We start from the raw sequence: 18177 nt of genomic DNA, 5'->3' as shown, positions 1-18177 counted from the left end.
AAAGAAAGGAAGGAAGGAAGGAAGGAAGGAAGGAAGAAAGGAAGGAAGAAAGAAAGGCAAATCAAACCATTGGCTAACCTGTAACTCCTTTTCCTTCATGTCGAGTTCTCTTCTTTTTTTATTTAAGGTATCCAAATGTTCTTTCTGTTTATCTTCATAATGCTGCTTTCCTCGTTTTTGGCTATCCACTTCAGAGTCAGCAAGATTTAATTCATCCTGTTCCAATAAAGACCATATAATCTATAAAGAAAAGTGGGTGATCTGGGGCTCTGGGAACAGGGGACAATTTACTTACCTGATAAAGTGCCCGCTGCACTTTTTAGCAAGGGAAAAAACCCATACACCAAGTTCTGAGTGCACTCACCACCTCCCCACGACACCTCTGACTAACACTGGGTATACTCCCAAGGTCACTATATTTGGCAGCTGCTAACATATTACAGTGGGAGTCTTAAGAATTCAATTATTTTGTTTGAAAATCATCTTGGCTTTGTTACTGACAGCTGGTATGACATTCTGAGGAGGAGGAAAAACCTCCTGCTAGTACTTGATTACAAGCAAGTTTACCAAAGAACTACGCTCCTACCTTACAACAATTTGAAGGCAAGGCAAAAAACAAAGATAAAAAATTCTTAATGTCTTTTATTGAACTTACTTAAGAACTCCCAATTCCAGTGTTTGCTGGACCTTAGGTATTAATTAAGAACAGAGAATTCAAAATAGAAATTAGAGCACTAGCGAATACAACAGACACAGAGAGGGAAAGCTCAGGGGTCCGTGCTTGCATTGCTAGCACAAGAAAGTCCCGAGTCTGTCGCAGCAACATATACAAAGCAGATCAAGAGCAAATAAGCCCCAAACATGGTTTGTTCTTCATTCCTTTCTAATTTTAAATCTCTTGGGCAAATGATTTATCTGCTAATCTTCTTCTATTCTGCTTTAGCACATCACTATTAGTATTTTGAGTGACCCTGTTCAATTCTTTTATCTGTGTAAGATTTTCAATGTTACCTTACTTTTATTATAGTTTCATTTTTGCAATTCTTGAAACCAAATTTTTATTTTACCTATTCAAATTTTTGACTTTTAAAGTTTCATTCCTTTTCTTATTTTAAGGCAGAATACTAACTTTGTCTTATTTTTCATGCTTGGGTATTTTGTAGGCTGATACTTATTTCCTCTAGGACCTGTCTTTTCTTATTTTTTATCTTAGCCAATAGTATCGTTTGTATGAAGAAAAACAAAAACTTTAATGTCTAAATTGTACATCCCTAATAATCAATTCATTTGCCAGTGAACTGTGCTTTTTCAATGAAATTTCAAATTGTGAAAACAGAATTACTCATTGGCATGGTATTAACAATAAGGTGCAGGATAGCAAAACTATCATAAGAATTGAAATTCAGTTTATTAACTTATATATAAATAATTAATTAGTTTGATTTAATTCACCTCACTTTATTTCTCTAAATATAGTCACAAATAGTATATGCTTAAAATAAAAGTCAAAGGAAAACAGCCCAGAGCCATGTGTGATGGCACATGCCGCTGATCCTACCAAAGACAAAGGTTTTGATCCAATTAATCATTTTTCTAAAGTCAAGAGCAGAGTACTTTGTAATAACTGGCCTAATTCAACAATTATATTTGTTTATATTTACAACTAACCCGTGAGGATCTCTAAGTTTGTTGGTAATAAGCTGTAACAGAAAAGAAAGAACTGTACAGATACCTTGAGTGGATCTGCCAGCTCAGACAGCTGGTTGATCTTTAATTTAATTGTATCATACTTGTTCTCTGCTTCAATTTTTAGACTTTTAAGATTCTCCATGTTTTCTTTTTGTTGTTCCATATTTTTCTCAACCATCTGCATTTTTATTTTATTTTCCTCAGCTTCATCTTCCTGATAAAATTTAAAGAACATAGAGTTAAATACAAGTTATCCAATAACAACAGCAATACATATACTCTGAGAAAGGACAAGAGGAAAAAATCAGAGCTACGATAAAAAACAAACAAATGAAACACTTTCATGCTTAAACAGAAATTTACAAGGTAGGGCAAAAAAGTTCAAAAGAAGGAAGGAATTGCATTTATCAGTCAAGTAAAATCTACTAGCTTCCTTTCAAAATGTACTTTGTATAAATCAGTATTTATTCTGTGACAATATGGTATTGGCTAAGTAAAAAAAAATTAAAATATAACCTATGCTTTTATAAAAGGTAGTTTATCAGTAAAATGTCGGTGGTGGCGCACGCCTTTAATCCCAGCACTCGGGAGGCAGAGGCAGGTGGATCTCTGTGAGTTCAAGACCAGCCTGGTCTACAGCGCTAGTTCCAGGATAGGCTCCAAAACCACAGAGAAACCCTGTCTCGAAAAACAAACAAACAAACAAACAAAAAAATGAATAAAAGGAAGGAAACAAGACTAATAAAACTCAACAATCCTCATTAGCCAAAGCTCTGCAGCGCAGGAACCAGAGCTGCTGCTCACTGCTTACTGTAAGTGACAAACATGCTGCCACTCTCCACGAAGGACAGGAGTCACATGCTCCTTTGTTGTGCTCCAGAAAAGGGTAAACTGAACGTCACAAATAGAAGGCTAGAAAACTTAAGTATGGAGAGAGAGAGAGAGAGAGAGAGAGAGAGAGAGAGAGAGAGAGAGAGAGAGAATATGAACCTGGAAAAAGAAATCCAAGCTCAACCCTGACTGACTGGAAAGGGAGTCCTGACCTCCCTCAGACCCCAGTCACGGGGAATGCCAGGCGCTTCTCTGAGAAGCAGAGCTCTCAGTACACTGTTTAGATGCACGCACTTTGCTAACGTGTAATGTACGTGTTAGAAGAACAGGGCAGTGGGAGGCAGAGGCAGGAGGATCTTAGTGAGTTCAAGGACAGTCTGGTCTACAAGTGAGTTCCAGGACAACCAGGATTGTTACAAAGAGAAACTCTGCCTCAAAAAAAAACCAAAAATCAGAGCCAGGCAGTGGTGGCACATGCCTTTAATCCTAGCACTTGGGAGGCAGAGGCAGGCTGATCTCTGCGAGTTCAAGACCAGCCTGGTCTACAAGAGCTAGTTCCAGGTCAGGCTCCAAAACCACAGAGAAACCCTGTCTTGAAAAAAAAAAAATCAAAAGGAAAATAAAGTGACACTTGTGAACCAAAGAGCTAAGTTACAGTTTTATCTTTTAACATTTAAATAGAAGAAAAGCATTTTACCAAGGTTGCAATATCGACAGACTGGTGTTCTTCTATATTCTCAAGTTCCCGAATTTCAGAAATATTTTTTCTTATTTTCATCTAAAAAGGAAGTATTTAGAATTTAACAAAAACCGAAGTCCTTGGAAGACTATTAAACCAGGAAGCTCTACTATGCTTATCTCACAGCAGGATGCAGCAGTCAACAAAGGAGACTTCTGTATTCCTCCGCAACCAGGTGAGCGTGCTTCCCATTCCACCATGATCCTTCTCACTACTAACCCACAGCCATGCAGAAGATAGACGAAATCTACCTTAGCATTCCAAATAACCACACTACTGACTCTATGAGAGAAAATGCTTCTCTAAAGTAACAAATGTTTCAAATTGTTGAAAGATCACTGTAGAAATACAGTGTCCTTCTCAAAGACCCAAATAATTCCTGGGAGATCTGGGAGTCCATGCAGTTAAAAGTATTTTCAAAAAAGCACTGTAACATTATCCACCATTTTTATCAACGCTTTCTCTCAAATTTACAGGTACCTTATAACTGTACAAATCAAAAACCAAAACTTTTGTTTTCATTTCTAAGTACTACTGGGCGGTGAAAATACCTTTAATCACAGCACTTGGACAGCAGAGGCAGGCAGTTCTCTGTGAGTTCAAGGCCAGCCTGGTCCAAGTAGCAAGTCCAGGACAGGCAGGGCAATACAAACAAACAAACAAACAAAAAAACCAAAACAAACTTTTAAGTACTGATAAGATACAACAACACACTAGTGTTGTCTAGTTTTGCCTCAACTGGACACAAGCTAGGATCATCTGTAAGAAATCATTAATTAAGGAAATGCCCCGTACACATTCCATACTTTATCCATTCTTCCACTGAGGGACATCTAGGTTGTTTCCAGGTCCTGGCTATTACAAATAATGCTGCTATGAACATAGTTGAACAAATGCTTTTGTCATATGATAGGGCATCTCTTGGGTATATTCCCAAGAGTGGTATTGCTGGATCCTGGGGTAGGTTGATCCTGAATTTCCTAAGAAACTGCCACACTGATTTCCAAAGTGGTTGCACAAGTTTGCATTCCCACCAGCAATGGATGAGTGTTCCCCTTACTCCACATCTTCTCCAGCAAAGGCTATAGCCATACTAATGAATATCTTGCATATCACCATAGAACCTTCATCTGGCGATGGATGAAGCTAGAGACAGAGACCCATATTGGAGCACTGAACTGAGCTCCCAAGGTCCAAATGAGGAGCAGAAGGAAGGAGGACATGAGCAAGGAAGTCAGAACAGCGAGGGGTGCACCCACCCACTGAGACGGTGGGGCTGATCTATTGGGAGCTCACCAAAGCAAGCTGGACTGGGACTGATGGAGCATGTGATCAAACTGGGCTCTCTGAACATGGCGGCGGAAAAGGAGGACTGACTGAGAAGCCAAGAACAATGGCACTGGGTTTTGATCCTACTACATATACTGGCTTTGTGGGAGCCTAGTCTGTTTGGATGCTCACCTTCCTAGACCTGGATGGAGAGGGGAGGACCTTGGACTTTCCACAGGGCAGGGAACCCTGACTGCTCTTTGAACTGGAGAGGGAGGGGAAGGAGGAGGAGGAGGGAAGGGGAGGGAAATGGGAGGAGTTGGAAATTTTTAAGCAAAAATAAATTAAAAAAATTAAATTAAATAAATAAAAGAAAAAGAAATTGCTCCGGCCAGTCTGTAGTGCAATTTCCTGATTGGTCACTAATCAGGACCCAGCTCACCATTGGCAGTCCTGGATGTTCTAAGAAAGCAGGCTGAGAAAGTCATGAGGAGAAAGACAGTAAGCATACACCTCTGTGGCTTCTGCATCAGCTCTTGCTCCTGTTTTTGCCTTGTGTTCCTGCCCTTCAATGATGGACTGTGATGTGGAACTTTAAGCTGGAAACAAAACCATTCCTCCCCAATTTGTTTTTGGTCATGGTCTTTTACTACAACAATAGAAACCCTAATTAATACAACCCATAAAAGAAAGTTATGCCTAAGAATACAAAGGGGATTGAGGCCAAAATCTTTAAGAAAATGAATGACAAAATTATACAATTAACTTTGAAAACCAAAGGCTATTATTTGTTTTTGTTACCTTTATTTCTTTATAATGTAGCTGGCACCTTTTAAGGAGTTCTTCATTTCTTTTAATATCCTTCTCAAGGGCAGACAAATGGTGCTGAAGATTTATTATGTGGGCCTTTTTATTTTCAATCTCAGTCTCCAAATGACTTGAAAGAAAAAAGAAAAAAATAAACTCTTTTATTAAATACCTTGCTCTTTTACAACAAAGAAAGTTAATTTGTAATAACTTAGTTACAAAACCCTATTCCATCAAACCAGTTCTATAACCCTATCAAATTATTTTAGGAAGCTACTAAGTTATTAGTGAAAACTAGCAGAAATGTCAAAAGATCATCTAAACATAAGTTTTACTTATTTGATTAACAAATATTAGATACAAATTCTATTCTTCAGGAATTATGCATGAAGGTAGGTGAAGGCAGAAACAGGACAAAGATTCAATCCCTCAAAAAGAAGACAACCAGACTATATGCAACATTAAATATGAATAGGACAAGATACGTTGTGTCCTCAGAACTACAGGAATGCAAATGTTGTTCTGGACAAATGTTTTTTACCAGCTAGGTCAGCTGGGTAGAGCACAGGAGCACAAATGCACAAACACACAGTTGGTGGTGACAGAAGACTGAACAGAATAGCTTAATCGCTCTTGTTTAAGAAAAACAAATGTTAAGAATATGTAGGGAGTGGAGGGAAAAGAGGACACAGAGATGGAAAACAAGAAAGGCAGAAGCCACAACCATGAAAGGTCTCTTTGCAACAATGGAGCTATAGTTTCAGTGTTCTGCTTTACTAGTTTACACAAGATAAAGAAAATCTGTTACCTAATAAGACATACTAAACACGAGCTAAGTATACAAGTTGCTTGTGTGAGATGAGTGTACTCCAACCAAATAGTGATCGTCAGTCTCTAATTCCGCACTGCACTTTGCTGGTTTCCACAGTACCAATCACGTATAAACTACCCACCACTCCTTAGCACATTTGGCAAGCACTAAGTAGTTGTTGTTTGAAGGAACAAGTGAAAGCATGACCTCTGGAGGCTACTTCAGCACTGCCTATCAAACAGTTTCATCGTGTAGTTCAACAACACACAGGCCCTAGGAGCCTACTCACACGTCATGTGTGCTTTTCTCATGGGACTACTTTGGGATGAAACACTAAACCAAGGGCCACAACTTTCACCTGGTGGATTTTTTTTCTCCTCAACCTTTTCCTACACTAATCAAGAAATTTTATTTAAAATTACCAAAACCTTATAATAACTTCCTACTACTTTATTTTTCTTCTTCTTTTTTTTTTTTTTTTTTCCGGGGAATCGAACCCTGGTCTCCCACGTGACAGGCAGGGATACTCACCACTATATAAACGAGGATTCATGCTACTTTAATAATCACATGAAAACTAGTTAGCTTCTGAAAACAAGAAACTTCAACAAAGCCCTCATTTCCTTACATTGCAAGTCACTTAGAACTTAGAATCCTTTGCCTTTGGCTCAGTTTTTTCCGACGCCCTTCCTTTCTTTTGTGGTGCTGGAGGGTGAATCTGAGACCTCGCACCACAGGCAGGCAGAACTCACGAGCAGCAAGGACAGCACTAGCACTAGATTTTATCTTAAGCCAGTTTACTATAAACACACACTAAATCATTAACTAAGGCCTGACCTATCACTGCACCAAAGAAAATTAGTTTTGTTGGGAATTCACGATATCAATGATACCAAAAATTTTTTTTGCAAACCTTTCTAGTAATTAAGGACATGACTCTTTTAACTTCTCAATTTCTTGTTTCATTTTTCTATTTGGATACTGGGTTTCTCTGTGTAGCTCTGGCTGTCCTAGAACTCGCTCTGTAGACCTGGCTGGCCTCAAACTCGGAGATCCATCTTCTTCTGCCTCCTCCCATCAATTCCTTGACTAACGTGCACTCCCACCTCCCCCTCCTGATTTAACTTTTCAACTCACTCTGTACCAGCCTTATTTGCCTAGGCCTATGTTTTTGCTTTTGGTTTTTCGAGACAGGGTTTCTCTGTAGCTTTAGAGCCTGTCCTGGAACTAGCTCTTGAAGACCAAGCTAGCCTTGAACTCAGAGAGATCTGCCTGCCTCTGATTCCCAGGTGTGATTAAAGGCATGCACCACCACCGTTCAGCTCCTAGGCCTATGTTTTAGCTGTGTCAACTGATCTTTCTTGTTTTCTCAAACAATGTCTATATATGAGACAAATAAAAAAGGTTATGTCTGAATGTAGCTCAGCACGCTGAACTCTTGCTTAAAAAAAAAATCACTGTGACTCAACAGTGAGCAGCAATACAGCTCCATTTCTTCCACATGGACTGCTTTAAATCTCTAATCCATTCTTTCACAGGCGTGAACTAGTCTTTTCAGTACACGTGCTGCCCACGGAAGCACTAGTCCCCACTCCGTACAGTGTCCTTACAGCTTATGGACAGGAGGCACTGTGTGTACATCAGCTGTTGAGGACATTCTGTGTATTTGGTACTCAATATTACTGTCAAAATATATGCTAAATTCCACATCAAGTGAAATAAACTTTTTTTTTTTTTTTTTTGGTTTTTCGAGACAGGGCCAAATACTTAGATAAATCACAATACTTCCCTGAGAGAATCCCTATGGGAAGGCTGTTAAAGAAAACAGAATCCAAAGGAGAACAGTGGGAAAATAAAGTAAAGCTAACTTAATCAAACCTTATTTCAGAATCCACATCTCTGCTTAGAAACTTGGGCCTTGTGTTTTCAGATGAATAATAACGACCTGCAAACACTTGATCACCGTCAGCAGTGAAAGCTTCTCTACAATTTTTAGGTGGCTTTTGGGACTGCATGACTGCCCGAGCTACAGAATTATTCTAGAATAGAAAAGAAAGTAATTTTAAAAACGCTGCCAACATATTTCTCATGGATATACTTCAAAATTTTATCTACTGGTAAGAAAATTTAAGTATTTTTATTTAAACATGGAAATAATTCTAAAAATAATAATGTATTTCTGAAATACTTTACAAATACCCCAAAGTAACAAGTCTCTTGGGGAACAAACAACTGCACAAACAACCAACTCTATATTATCCTATAGATTTTCCCATGTGACGATGGAACAACAGAAACATGTCTATGAAAAAGTTCAGTTATCAAGATTTTGACTCATTTGCCTTACTTTGATCAGCAGCACTGTCTCTATGCTCCGCATGTCAATCAGACTGTTCGCAACAACAGCATTGTCTATTTCTAACGCTGTCAGAACAGTTGGAAACTCCGGATGGTAAGCAGCTCTAGAAAATACAGGGGGAGGGCAACTTAACAAACTTTAAACAGAAAAAAAAAAAAGAGCAAAATCATGCAATTTAATGGGTAAGTAGACTATAGTGAGAGAATATGAAATATCTGTTAATAATTTGAAGACATGTCTGTAAGAGATTTATTTATTTACTGAACAAGTACACTAAAAGTGTGTGAAGACACTGCTCTAAGCACCTAAAAAAATACAAGCTCATGTAATGTCCTAACAACCACTATAACATATCCTCTCTATTTTTTGTGATAAGGATGCTTCAGAGAGCTTAGTGAGTTCCCTAACATCCTAAGGATACTTAAGTGGCACGCTAGAATTTAAAGTTGGAAATACTGATTTAAACCCAGACACACAACCATCATGCTCAAAATTGATAATAGCAGTTATAATTTATTTTATAACTGTACACAAACATAAAAGTTAGTTAATAAAAACACATTTTAAATAGTTGAATAACTATTTCACTGAATAAATGGAACTGGAGATGGCTCAGCAATGCTTAATATCTGCAAGCATGAGGACATGAGTTCAAATCCTCCACATCCATATAAAAAGCTGGACACAGCTGCAAGCCCATTACTGAGTCAAGCAGATCCCAAAAACTCGCTCACCAACAATCATTTCTTAAATAAATAAAATGCATCTTAAGTATCTGATACAGTTGATGTTCTTACATATGCACAAGTCCTCTTCAGTACATTTAAGACAGCTAGAAATTATTAAACCTACTCCCATCATATTAAAAAGGCTCTTATCAATAGCCAGCCAGCAATAAAAATACTACAATTTAGATCTTTCCACTACTTCAACAACTTTGTACTTTAGCACACTAGACTTGATGCCAGCTAACAACACACTGACTTTGCCGTCACCCACATCTGTTTTATTAAACTATAATTTCTATAATTTCACAATCTTATCCAAACTTTTTTCAGGCTCTGCCTGTTAAGTGTGAATATTTTACAAAGCCAGCTACATTTTCTCCCAGGCTCCACTTTCTAGGAAATAATTTCACAGCAGTACCCTCAACTGCTTCTCTCCTCCTTGTCACACCTGCACATTCAAAAACTTACCTACTTTAGTCTTAATAAAGACAGTCTTACTGACAACTATAAAGCCATATTATTAACAAAAACCACTGCAGCTACCACAGTTGTATATTTTAAGTGGAGTATCAGTCAACTTCCTCAGTGATTTGCAGGAGTTGGTTTAGACTTTTCAACGGCATAATTTCCGAGCCTCCTACAACTCCAGTACAATGCCCTCATTCTCAGCACGTGAACTGTATTATCCGCTGCCCCCTACAAAAATTAGCAGTATACTGCACAAACTTAGTTTACCTTCATACCCTTCCACAGTATACTGTAAGTCAGAGCTGCTATATATTGCTATCTCTGGAAACACATTGGTTGGAAAACACCAGGTCAGCCAGGCAGTGATAAGCATTCCCGGTCACCTGGCCCCATGGCAAATCACAGAACAGTCCACACAACTGTTCAGGACTAAACAGGGAGCTGGAGAGGTGGCTCAGTGCTCAAGTGCTTGCTGTTCTTACAGAGGACTCCAGCACTGACACCAAATGGCTCACAACTGTCTTTACTACAGCTCCAGGGAATCAAATGTCCCTTTTAGCTCAGTGGGACCTGTACTCATCTGTACAAACCTCAAGACGTCCTACCCCATTAGTTAAAAATGAAATAAACCCTTCATTAAAACAAACAACATAACAGACACAAGGAGGCATTCTCCCTCACACAGCTTTGTAAAACAGCTTCCAACTTCCCTATCTGGAACCCATCAGGCAAGCAGGCCACCGGTTCAGGTGTGTTTCTGTCCTTAGACAAATTCATTAATTAAAGGACTAGTTATTTACCATGTTCCCAATCCCACTAACACATGACTTAATGTTGTGGAATATTAGCTTGGGAAGTGTTACATTTGTTTATGCTGTGGAACATTGGTTTTTAATGATGCGAAGAAGTATTGCATTCTTTTATGTTGCATTTGTTTAACTCTGTGAAGCTGTGTTACTCTGCCTGTCTAAAAGACCTGATTGGTCTAATAAAGAAATAAACTGTCAATAGCAAGGCAAGAGAAAAGATAGGAGGAGCTCCAAACAGAGAGAATAAATAGAAGGAAAAGAAGGCTCAGAAAGCAAGAGGAGGAGCAAGAACAAGGAGAAGAGGACAGAGCGGGATCAGTCACCTGGCCACACAGCCAGCCATGGAGTAAGAGTGAAAGCAAGATCTACAGAAGTAAGAGAATGGTAAAAGCACAGTGGCAAAAGACAGACTGGATAATTTACGAAAAGTTGGCCAAGACCAGGCATTTATAAGTAATATTAAGACTCCATATAATTTACTTAGAAGCTCCCAAAAAAGTAAAAAAAAAAAAAAAAAAAGACCAACCACAACAACTTAATGACCCCCTCATTTGAATTACACCTATATCTTATGATATAAATTTAACTAATGCTTAGAAAGAAACAAAGGCAACTATATGTTGGCATCCAAATTTACTCAAAAATAAATCAGGTAGCATTAGACTTACAAAACAAACAAAGATAAGGATTTATGAAAGTGAAGATAGCAAGGAATCAAAATTCAACCTTGGAACTCAATACATTTATTTTCTTTCACCTTTACTGTCCCTATGAGAGGAAAACAGCTCTTTAAGCATCCTATGAAATACCTTTTTAATCGTGCACACGATTAAGCAAAACCAGAGACAGTATTTATCTGATTACCTGAGTCTCACATCATATACCTCACTCCGAAATTCAGAAACAATTATCTGAGGCCGAGAAGTCCCTGGCGGATAAAATTTTTTCATCAATGACTGAAGTACTCTCTCATCAGCATGATTATGGCAACAATAGGCTTGCAGAAGTCCTTTCAAGCAAGATTCAATGGCCAATGCAAGTTCTGGATCCCGCAGATGAATGCAAGCACCTAAAAGTGATCCCCCCCCACACACATTTAAAAAAATTATAGGATTCATAAATATTTAAGTCATATAGTCCTACACAGAGATCACTACCTAGAAGAACGTGACAAAAGTTTCTGAAACCCCAAGTAGAAATAAATGAAAACACATTAGCATGGACTTTGAAACTAGGAGAGGACTGGAGATCAGATTGTTTAAATGAAGTAACAAATGAGAAGGAATACATTTATAAGAAGCACATGAATCTGAGAGGAATGCTGCTTTTGTTTTGTCTCTTACGTATTCATGGCAACAGGTTGGCTAACTGATTAATATTCTTTCCCTAAATTCTCTTTCCCTTCTCAGTTTTAGTTCTTAAAAAGAAAAACAAAAGGGGGGCTGGAGAGATGGCTCAGAGGTTAAGAGCATTGCCTGCTCTTCCAAAGGTCCTGAGTTCAATTCCCAGCAACCACATGGTGGCTCACTGCCATCTGTAATGGTGTCTAGTGCCCTCTTCTGGCCTGCAAGCATACACACAGACAGAACACTGTACACATAATTAATAAATAAATAATTTTTTTTTTAAAGAGGAAGGTAGGCATTTAAAGTGATTTTCTCATTATGTTTAAAAAACATGAGCCAAAAGTGGTAGCACATGCCTGTAGTCCCAGCACTCAGGAGACAGACAGGAAGATCAGGATTAAGAACTCAAGACGACATACATCAGACTATCTATCCCATACCACCACCCAAACCCCTTAGTTCAATCAAAGTTAATACATAACCAGATAGCTTGTTAAACAGAATACTTCCTATAACTAAGAACTCAAGTTAATGACAATATCAAGAACACAATGACAAATACCTAAAGGGCCGATAGGCTTATGAGTGAATTGTCTCCGCCTGTATGCATCATCTATTGCCTCCAGCAGAGCTGGAACATGAGGACCAAATCTTTTCAGTCGATCAGTCTTACTATCTTTCAGTTCTTTCAATTGTCTCTGATTATAGGTCAGTGTATGCCTCACATCTAAATCTTCTCTCCTAAAATATAAAAGCAGAAAAAGGAAATATATTATGTAATAAGTTATACAAAAATACTAGGGTTTTGTCCATATTTAAATGTTAATCAATAACCTTATTACATGAAAACTGTGGGTTCATTTTATTTACAAATTGAATTACCAGACAAAAGCAGCCAACAGACCTCAAAACTCACATTACAGGTGCTGCAATAGCAATGGAACAAGCACCCCACAAACTGTCAAAACATGAGTAAAGTCTTAGAAAAAGAATTGGAATACATCTCTATCAGCAGTTCGGGTGTGGTGCTGAAGTCTTTAATCCCAGCACTCAGAGGCATTATGTAGTGAGATCTGACTCAAACAAACCAAGTCAAAAGGATCTTTACTGCTATCACAAAAAGATCTGTTTTCTCTAATACATCACAACTACACAATATTCAGGAAGTTGAAGGTGTGAACTTACTTAATCCGGACATGTTCTTGTTTGTCCTTTTCTATAACTTGTTCGAACTGTGCAGCCTCCTGATTGACGGAACTTTCCTGGTCCTGCAAGGCCTGTACCTTTTCTTTCAACCAACAGATTCTTCGTTGCCTTTCCAAGCGCTCTGGTTCCAAAGACTGATCAGTGCTAAGGAGAGTAATAAAACAAAAGTAGGAAATGGGCTAAATGCAACCTAACATTTAACAGTAAAAGTCACTGTAGCGAATTTTCATTAACATCAATACAGAAAATGCACCACTCACGATGCCTAATCATTACAGAGAGGCGACTGTGGAAATGCCAGGCTACTGTACTACCTTTTCTTTAGCTCCTCAATTCTTTTACAAAGCTGTTCATCATCTTTCTTTAATGCTTTATATTCATTTAGGGAACGGTTATACAAAACCTGACCAAAAAAAAAAAAAAATTAGTTAACATGTAGAAATACATAAACATCCCATCGAAACACACCCATAATCACTTGAAACAACATTTGGTTTGGTTATTTTTTGAGGAGGTTTTTCTGGGTAGCCCTGGTTGTCCTAGAACGCACTCTGCAGACCAGGGTAACTTCAAATTCACAAAGATCTGCTTGCCTCTTCCTCCCAAATGCTGGGATTAGAGGCATGCGCCACCACTCCCCGGCTGAAACAACATTTTTTTAATGAGGGAATAAAACATGTTTACTTTGATCCAGGTAGAAAAACACTATTTTTTAAAAAAAATAGCAGACAAGGAAAAGCTAAGACAGCAGTCATTGCGTTTAGAAGACTCCTCCCACCTCGGCATCATTAAAGGCTCTCGTCCTCGCGATGACGTCCGTTTTCAAAGCCATGCATTCCGGAGCTCGTGCATTTGTCTCTTCACTAATTTTTTCTAGTTTATCTTGAATATCTTTGTACTTTTTTTCTGCATCATTAAGTCTGACCTTTAAGTAAAATAAAATAAAATACTCTATTTTCTTTCAGTAACAAGAAAAACATAAAAAAAAAAGGACCAATCACAGTCCAATAAAATTAATTTTACTCAACAGGTAGGGCACCCACTGTCAATCCTGACAACAAAGTTCAACCTGAGAACCAATATGCTGGAAGAGAACTGACTCTCTTAAGCTGTCCTATGACCTCTTGGCATGACCTAAGGCGTCTCTGGATGCCATAGCTTACATGCATGTGCACATATGTGCATGCGCACGCACACACACACAAATAAATAAGTGAGATAAAGCCTTTAAAGTTAAGTTAGGCAATCAGTTACATAAAATACAAAAATATAATTCAATTCAGACCCATTTAATTATCCAATAGATGCTATCCTAAGTATACAAAGAAATAGTGTCTTTAAATGAAAAAGATTTAAGAAAGATACAACGTAACAAAATACAAGACGAATACTATGTAGCATATATCATATCTATACTTATAAAAACATAGAAAAAGAAACTGTAGGTATGCCAGGCAAAGTCAGGATGGTTCAAGGAGAAGCATTTATGCTAGCAACAGGAAGGGTGTTAATTAAAGTGCACCTGGATATAAGTTGAGGTCAAAGTTTTAGGGAAGGACACTAGAGCATGTGCAGAGTTATCAGTATCTACTCCAGAAGTTAAAAATAACGGAAGTTCAACTGAGAACATAATGAAGTGAAATGAGATGATCGGTAGAAAAGCTTTATATTCCATAATCCATAGCTTATAACTCAATCCTCTAAAGTAAAGATAATGTACAAATCTACATCTTGGTGTCTGATTATTCTCAAACTTGTTGAAGGCAAGGTGGCAGGAAATTTATAGGAAAAGTTTGAATAATAAAACAAATATAAAGTCTTATGGGACCAAAATGAGACAATGACAAGAGGGATGAATTAGAAGGACAGGAAGGAGGGGAGGTGCCATTTAAATCAGAAGCTAGCAAAATTCCTCTATAAAGAATCCAACATAGGCCTATCTCTGCGGGCCAAGTGTTAGCGCCACACTCTCAGCTCTGACCTTGGAGCTTAACAAAAGACACCTGGGTCCAGTGGCTCACACTTGTAATTCAACATAAGATAATAAAACAAGAGGAATACAAAATTAGAGCTTGGTAGATGAGGAAGAGACTAGAGGAGGGAAAGGAAAAACAAGGCAAGCAACTAAGGATGATGGAGTAAAGAATGGTTTCCTTTTTTTGTTCTTCTTTTGTTTTTTTAAGACAGGGTTTCTCTGTGTAGTCCTGGCTGTCCTGGGATTCACTCCGTAAACCAAGCTGGCATTGAACTCAGAGATCCACCTGCCTCTATCTCCCAAATACTGGGCTTAAAGGCATGAGCCACCATTGTCTGGCTAAAAAATTGTTATCAAGTTAACAAAAATTCAAAGTTTGTATGATATACTCTTTCGTCAGAAACCTTCTAATAAAGTCATATTAAAAGTGCTGCATAAAAAAATGGTAGGAAGGCAAGGCAGAGACAGGTGGATCTCTGTGGGTTCAAAGCCATCCTGGTCTACAGAGCAAGTTCTAGGACAGGCTACAAACTACAAAGCTACACCGAAAAACCTGGTCCCAAAAAACAAACAAAAATTCCTTTATGATTCAGTATCAGTAAATGTTTGATTTACAAATGTATTTACATACCTACACAGGTGATAAAGGGTTGGGAGTGGAGAAGTTGTAAGAAGCTCTACCTATAAAGATCAAAGGAGCTAGAGTTCCTGGTGTGGGAGGCCCTTCTGTCTGCGTTGCTTTTATTGGTTAATGAATAAAGAAACTGTCTTGGGTCTGCACATAGCAGAATAGAGCTAGGCGGGGAAAACTAAACTGAATGCTGGGAGAAAGAAGGCAGAGTCAGGGAGATGCCATGTAGCCGTAGGGAACAAACGAGCCGGAATCTTGACAGTAAGCCACGTGGCAATACACAGATAAATAGAAATGGGTTAAATTAAGATTTAAGAGCTAGCCAATAAGAAGCTAGAGCTAATAGGCCAAGCAGTAATTTAATGAATAGTTTTTGTGTGGTTATTTTGGGGCTGAGTAGCCAGGAACAAACAAGCGGCCTTCCTACAAGTTCCACTTCGTCACGATAGTGCAGGAAGCCGTATGTGCAGCTCCACAGCCGGTTAGTATACTAAAATCACTGAGCTACACTTGAACAACCCTAACAAGTTATCTAATACAAACTCTACAAATAGGAAATCTAGATTCTGGATCATAAATCATCACACCCTGAAGTTTCTCTGGACACTGTTCTCACTTCTAGTGTCTTCGGTTCACTAATGCTTCACTGTAGTGTGGATCTACGGACAATTACTTCAGTATCTCTCTTTACAAAATCCTACTGTCCACATGCACGAGAAGTCAGCAGTCAAGGCTCAGACAGAATTATAGACAAATACAGGTCTGTTTCAAAAAAGCTGCAGCTGCTATATATAATCTCTGGAAAATTACAAAATTGGTTCAAATTTAACAGACTTACGTACAGATAATACACAGTTTGTAGATCAAAACCAGCACCAGTAGTCTCATGACCTAACTGATTATATCCTTGTAAGAACCTCTAAGTACCTGCTGTTCTTCCATTTTCCTATCAAGTTTGGCAGCACGCTCTTCACCAATTTTGATATTATCTCGAATAGCATTTAATTGTTTTTCAATTTCATTGACCTGAAATGTAATCATATACAAAATTATTACAAAAAAGGTATGAATTACAAAAAAGTTATGAATTTACAAATAAAAATAGATGAAAAAAAGTGAAAATTACCACTGCCCAAGCCATTTCATGTTTCAAATACTCTAAGTTAGTCTTCATTGTACTTAAGCCGGCAATATTTTGAAAACGTTCCTCTTTCTCCAAACACTGGCGCTTTAGTTCAGTAAGTCGCTTAAAAGAAAAAGATTATTTTTATAAACATCAGAAGGAAATATTCTGTAAATATGTTATTTAAGACAAGGCCTAAACTGGTACCACACAAATGCTTATTTAAAAAATGACATCATTAATGTAAAAATAAAGACTTTAGTTTTTTGGTACACTTGTGCTAAGAATAATTTTGCTAAGTGCTGCACTATAAAAATGATCAACTTTTTTTTTATTTATTTATTAAAGATTTCTGTCTCTTCCCCACCGTCGCCTCCCCTTTCCCTCCCCCTCCCTCAAAAATGATCAACTATTATGAGCAAAGCAAAGCATTACAAGTTCACTATCACAGAAGTCCTCAAGCTTCCTTTTCATTTCCTGCTTAATTCCCTATCTAAATATCCCTAACTCTTAATTCCTCTCTAAAGGCTAGACAAGCCTAATCTTCCAGATAAAACATAACAAGTACCCAAAAGATACTAGAAAGAGAAAGAATGTATTCCCCCAATCAAACAAGTCCTAATTTTCTTTTAATAATGAATGAAACAAATACAAAATATGTCATGAGAACAGGGTATTAAGTGGGTCCCAGAGCGCATGTTCTTTGCACCTATGTGGACGGTCCCCGTCCTTCACGTTTTCTATATTCAATCAAGCCTCAATACTGTAATCTTACTCTGATTCCCTTTCCAATCCAACTTATCTTCCCTTAGCTAAGATTATTTCAATCTACTTCGAAATCCTTCCAAACTTACTTTCCCTGCCTCCTGATTTCTTCACTAGAGCTCCCTGCCTTTGCCTTCAGAAGTTATCAAAGCCAGCACTCAACAATTTTCAGCATTCTAAAGTAGCTATCCACAGGGACTGCTGCAAAAGAAAGGAGGGGGCCTGGTTATCTAAAAGGTCATTTCTATCCCCTAGCTGTCTTGGACTCTATAATCTCATTTCTCCTTTCTCACCGAGTTTCATGAAATCTATCTGTATTTACTCCATTTTCTAACTCTACAGATCTGGCTCCTGTTTTTCTCCCTACTGAAACTTGACCTGCCATAAACATCTGTGAAGACTCTGCAACTTAAAATAGTGAGAAGTCCTGTCAACTTCTCCATCTCTCTTGCTTTGTCTTACATGGCTTCCTCTCATAGTTCAGACTTGGGTCTGCCTTTCCTGCTCTCCTAGTGATCTACATAAAATATATTATGTATTTGGACTCAAAAATGTTATCAAGATCAGATTTTACTCCGATGTTTCTAATTTATATAACCAACTTTCTACTTGGTAATCCCA

General features: G+C 38.0%; 1 protein-coding gene across 3 annotated transcripts in view; it reads right to left on the bottom strand.

Moving 5' to 3' along the window:
- The window catches only part of Smc6 (structural maintenance of chromosomes 6), a 57210-nt gene that overhangs the window by 20630 nt on the left and 18403 nt on the right, over positions 1-18177 (bottom strand). For all 3 annotated transcript variants that reach the window (XM_050141810.1, XM_050141811.1, XM_050141812.1), the window contains 13 exons: positions 16795-16914; positions 16596-16694; positions 13841-13987; positions 13377-13465; positions 13042-13206; positions 12419-12597; positions 11375-11579; positions 8494-8608; positions 8025-8185; positions 5330-5465; positions 3218-3298; positions 1733-1903; positions 79-216 (listed from right to left, as the gene is read on the bottom strand). In XM_050141810.1, the coding sequence (XP_049997767.1) occupies positions 79-216; positions 1733-1903; positions 3218-3298; positions 5330-5465; positions 8025-8185; positions 8494-8608; positions 11375-11579; positions 12419-12597; positions 13042-13206; positions 13377-13465; positions 13841-13987; positions 16596-16694; positions 16795-16914 (1806 nt within the window). The remainder of the gene's footprint in view (positions 1-78; positions 217-1732; positions 1904-3217; positions 3299-5329; positions 5466-8024; positions 8186-8493; positions 8609-11374; positions 11580-12418; positions 12598-13041; positions 13207-13376; positions 13466-13840; positions 13988-16595; positions 16695-16794; positions 16915-18177) is intronic.

This window comes from Alexandromys fortis, unplaced genomic scaffold, assembly GCF_014885135.2.
Source record: "Alexandromys fortis isolate MF-2015 unplaced genomic scaffold, M_Fortis_MF-2015_v1.1 scaffold_30, whole genome shotgun sequence".
In the NCBI taxonomy this organism is placed as follows: domain Eukaryota; kingdom Metazoa; phylum Chordata; class Mammalia; order Rodentia; family Cricetidae; genus Alexandromys; species Alexandromys fortis.
This window is presented reverse-complemented; position numbering and strand designations above follow the sequence as displayed.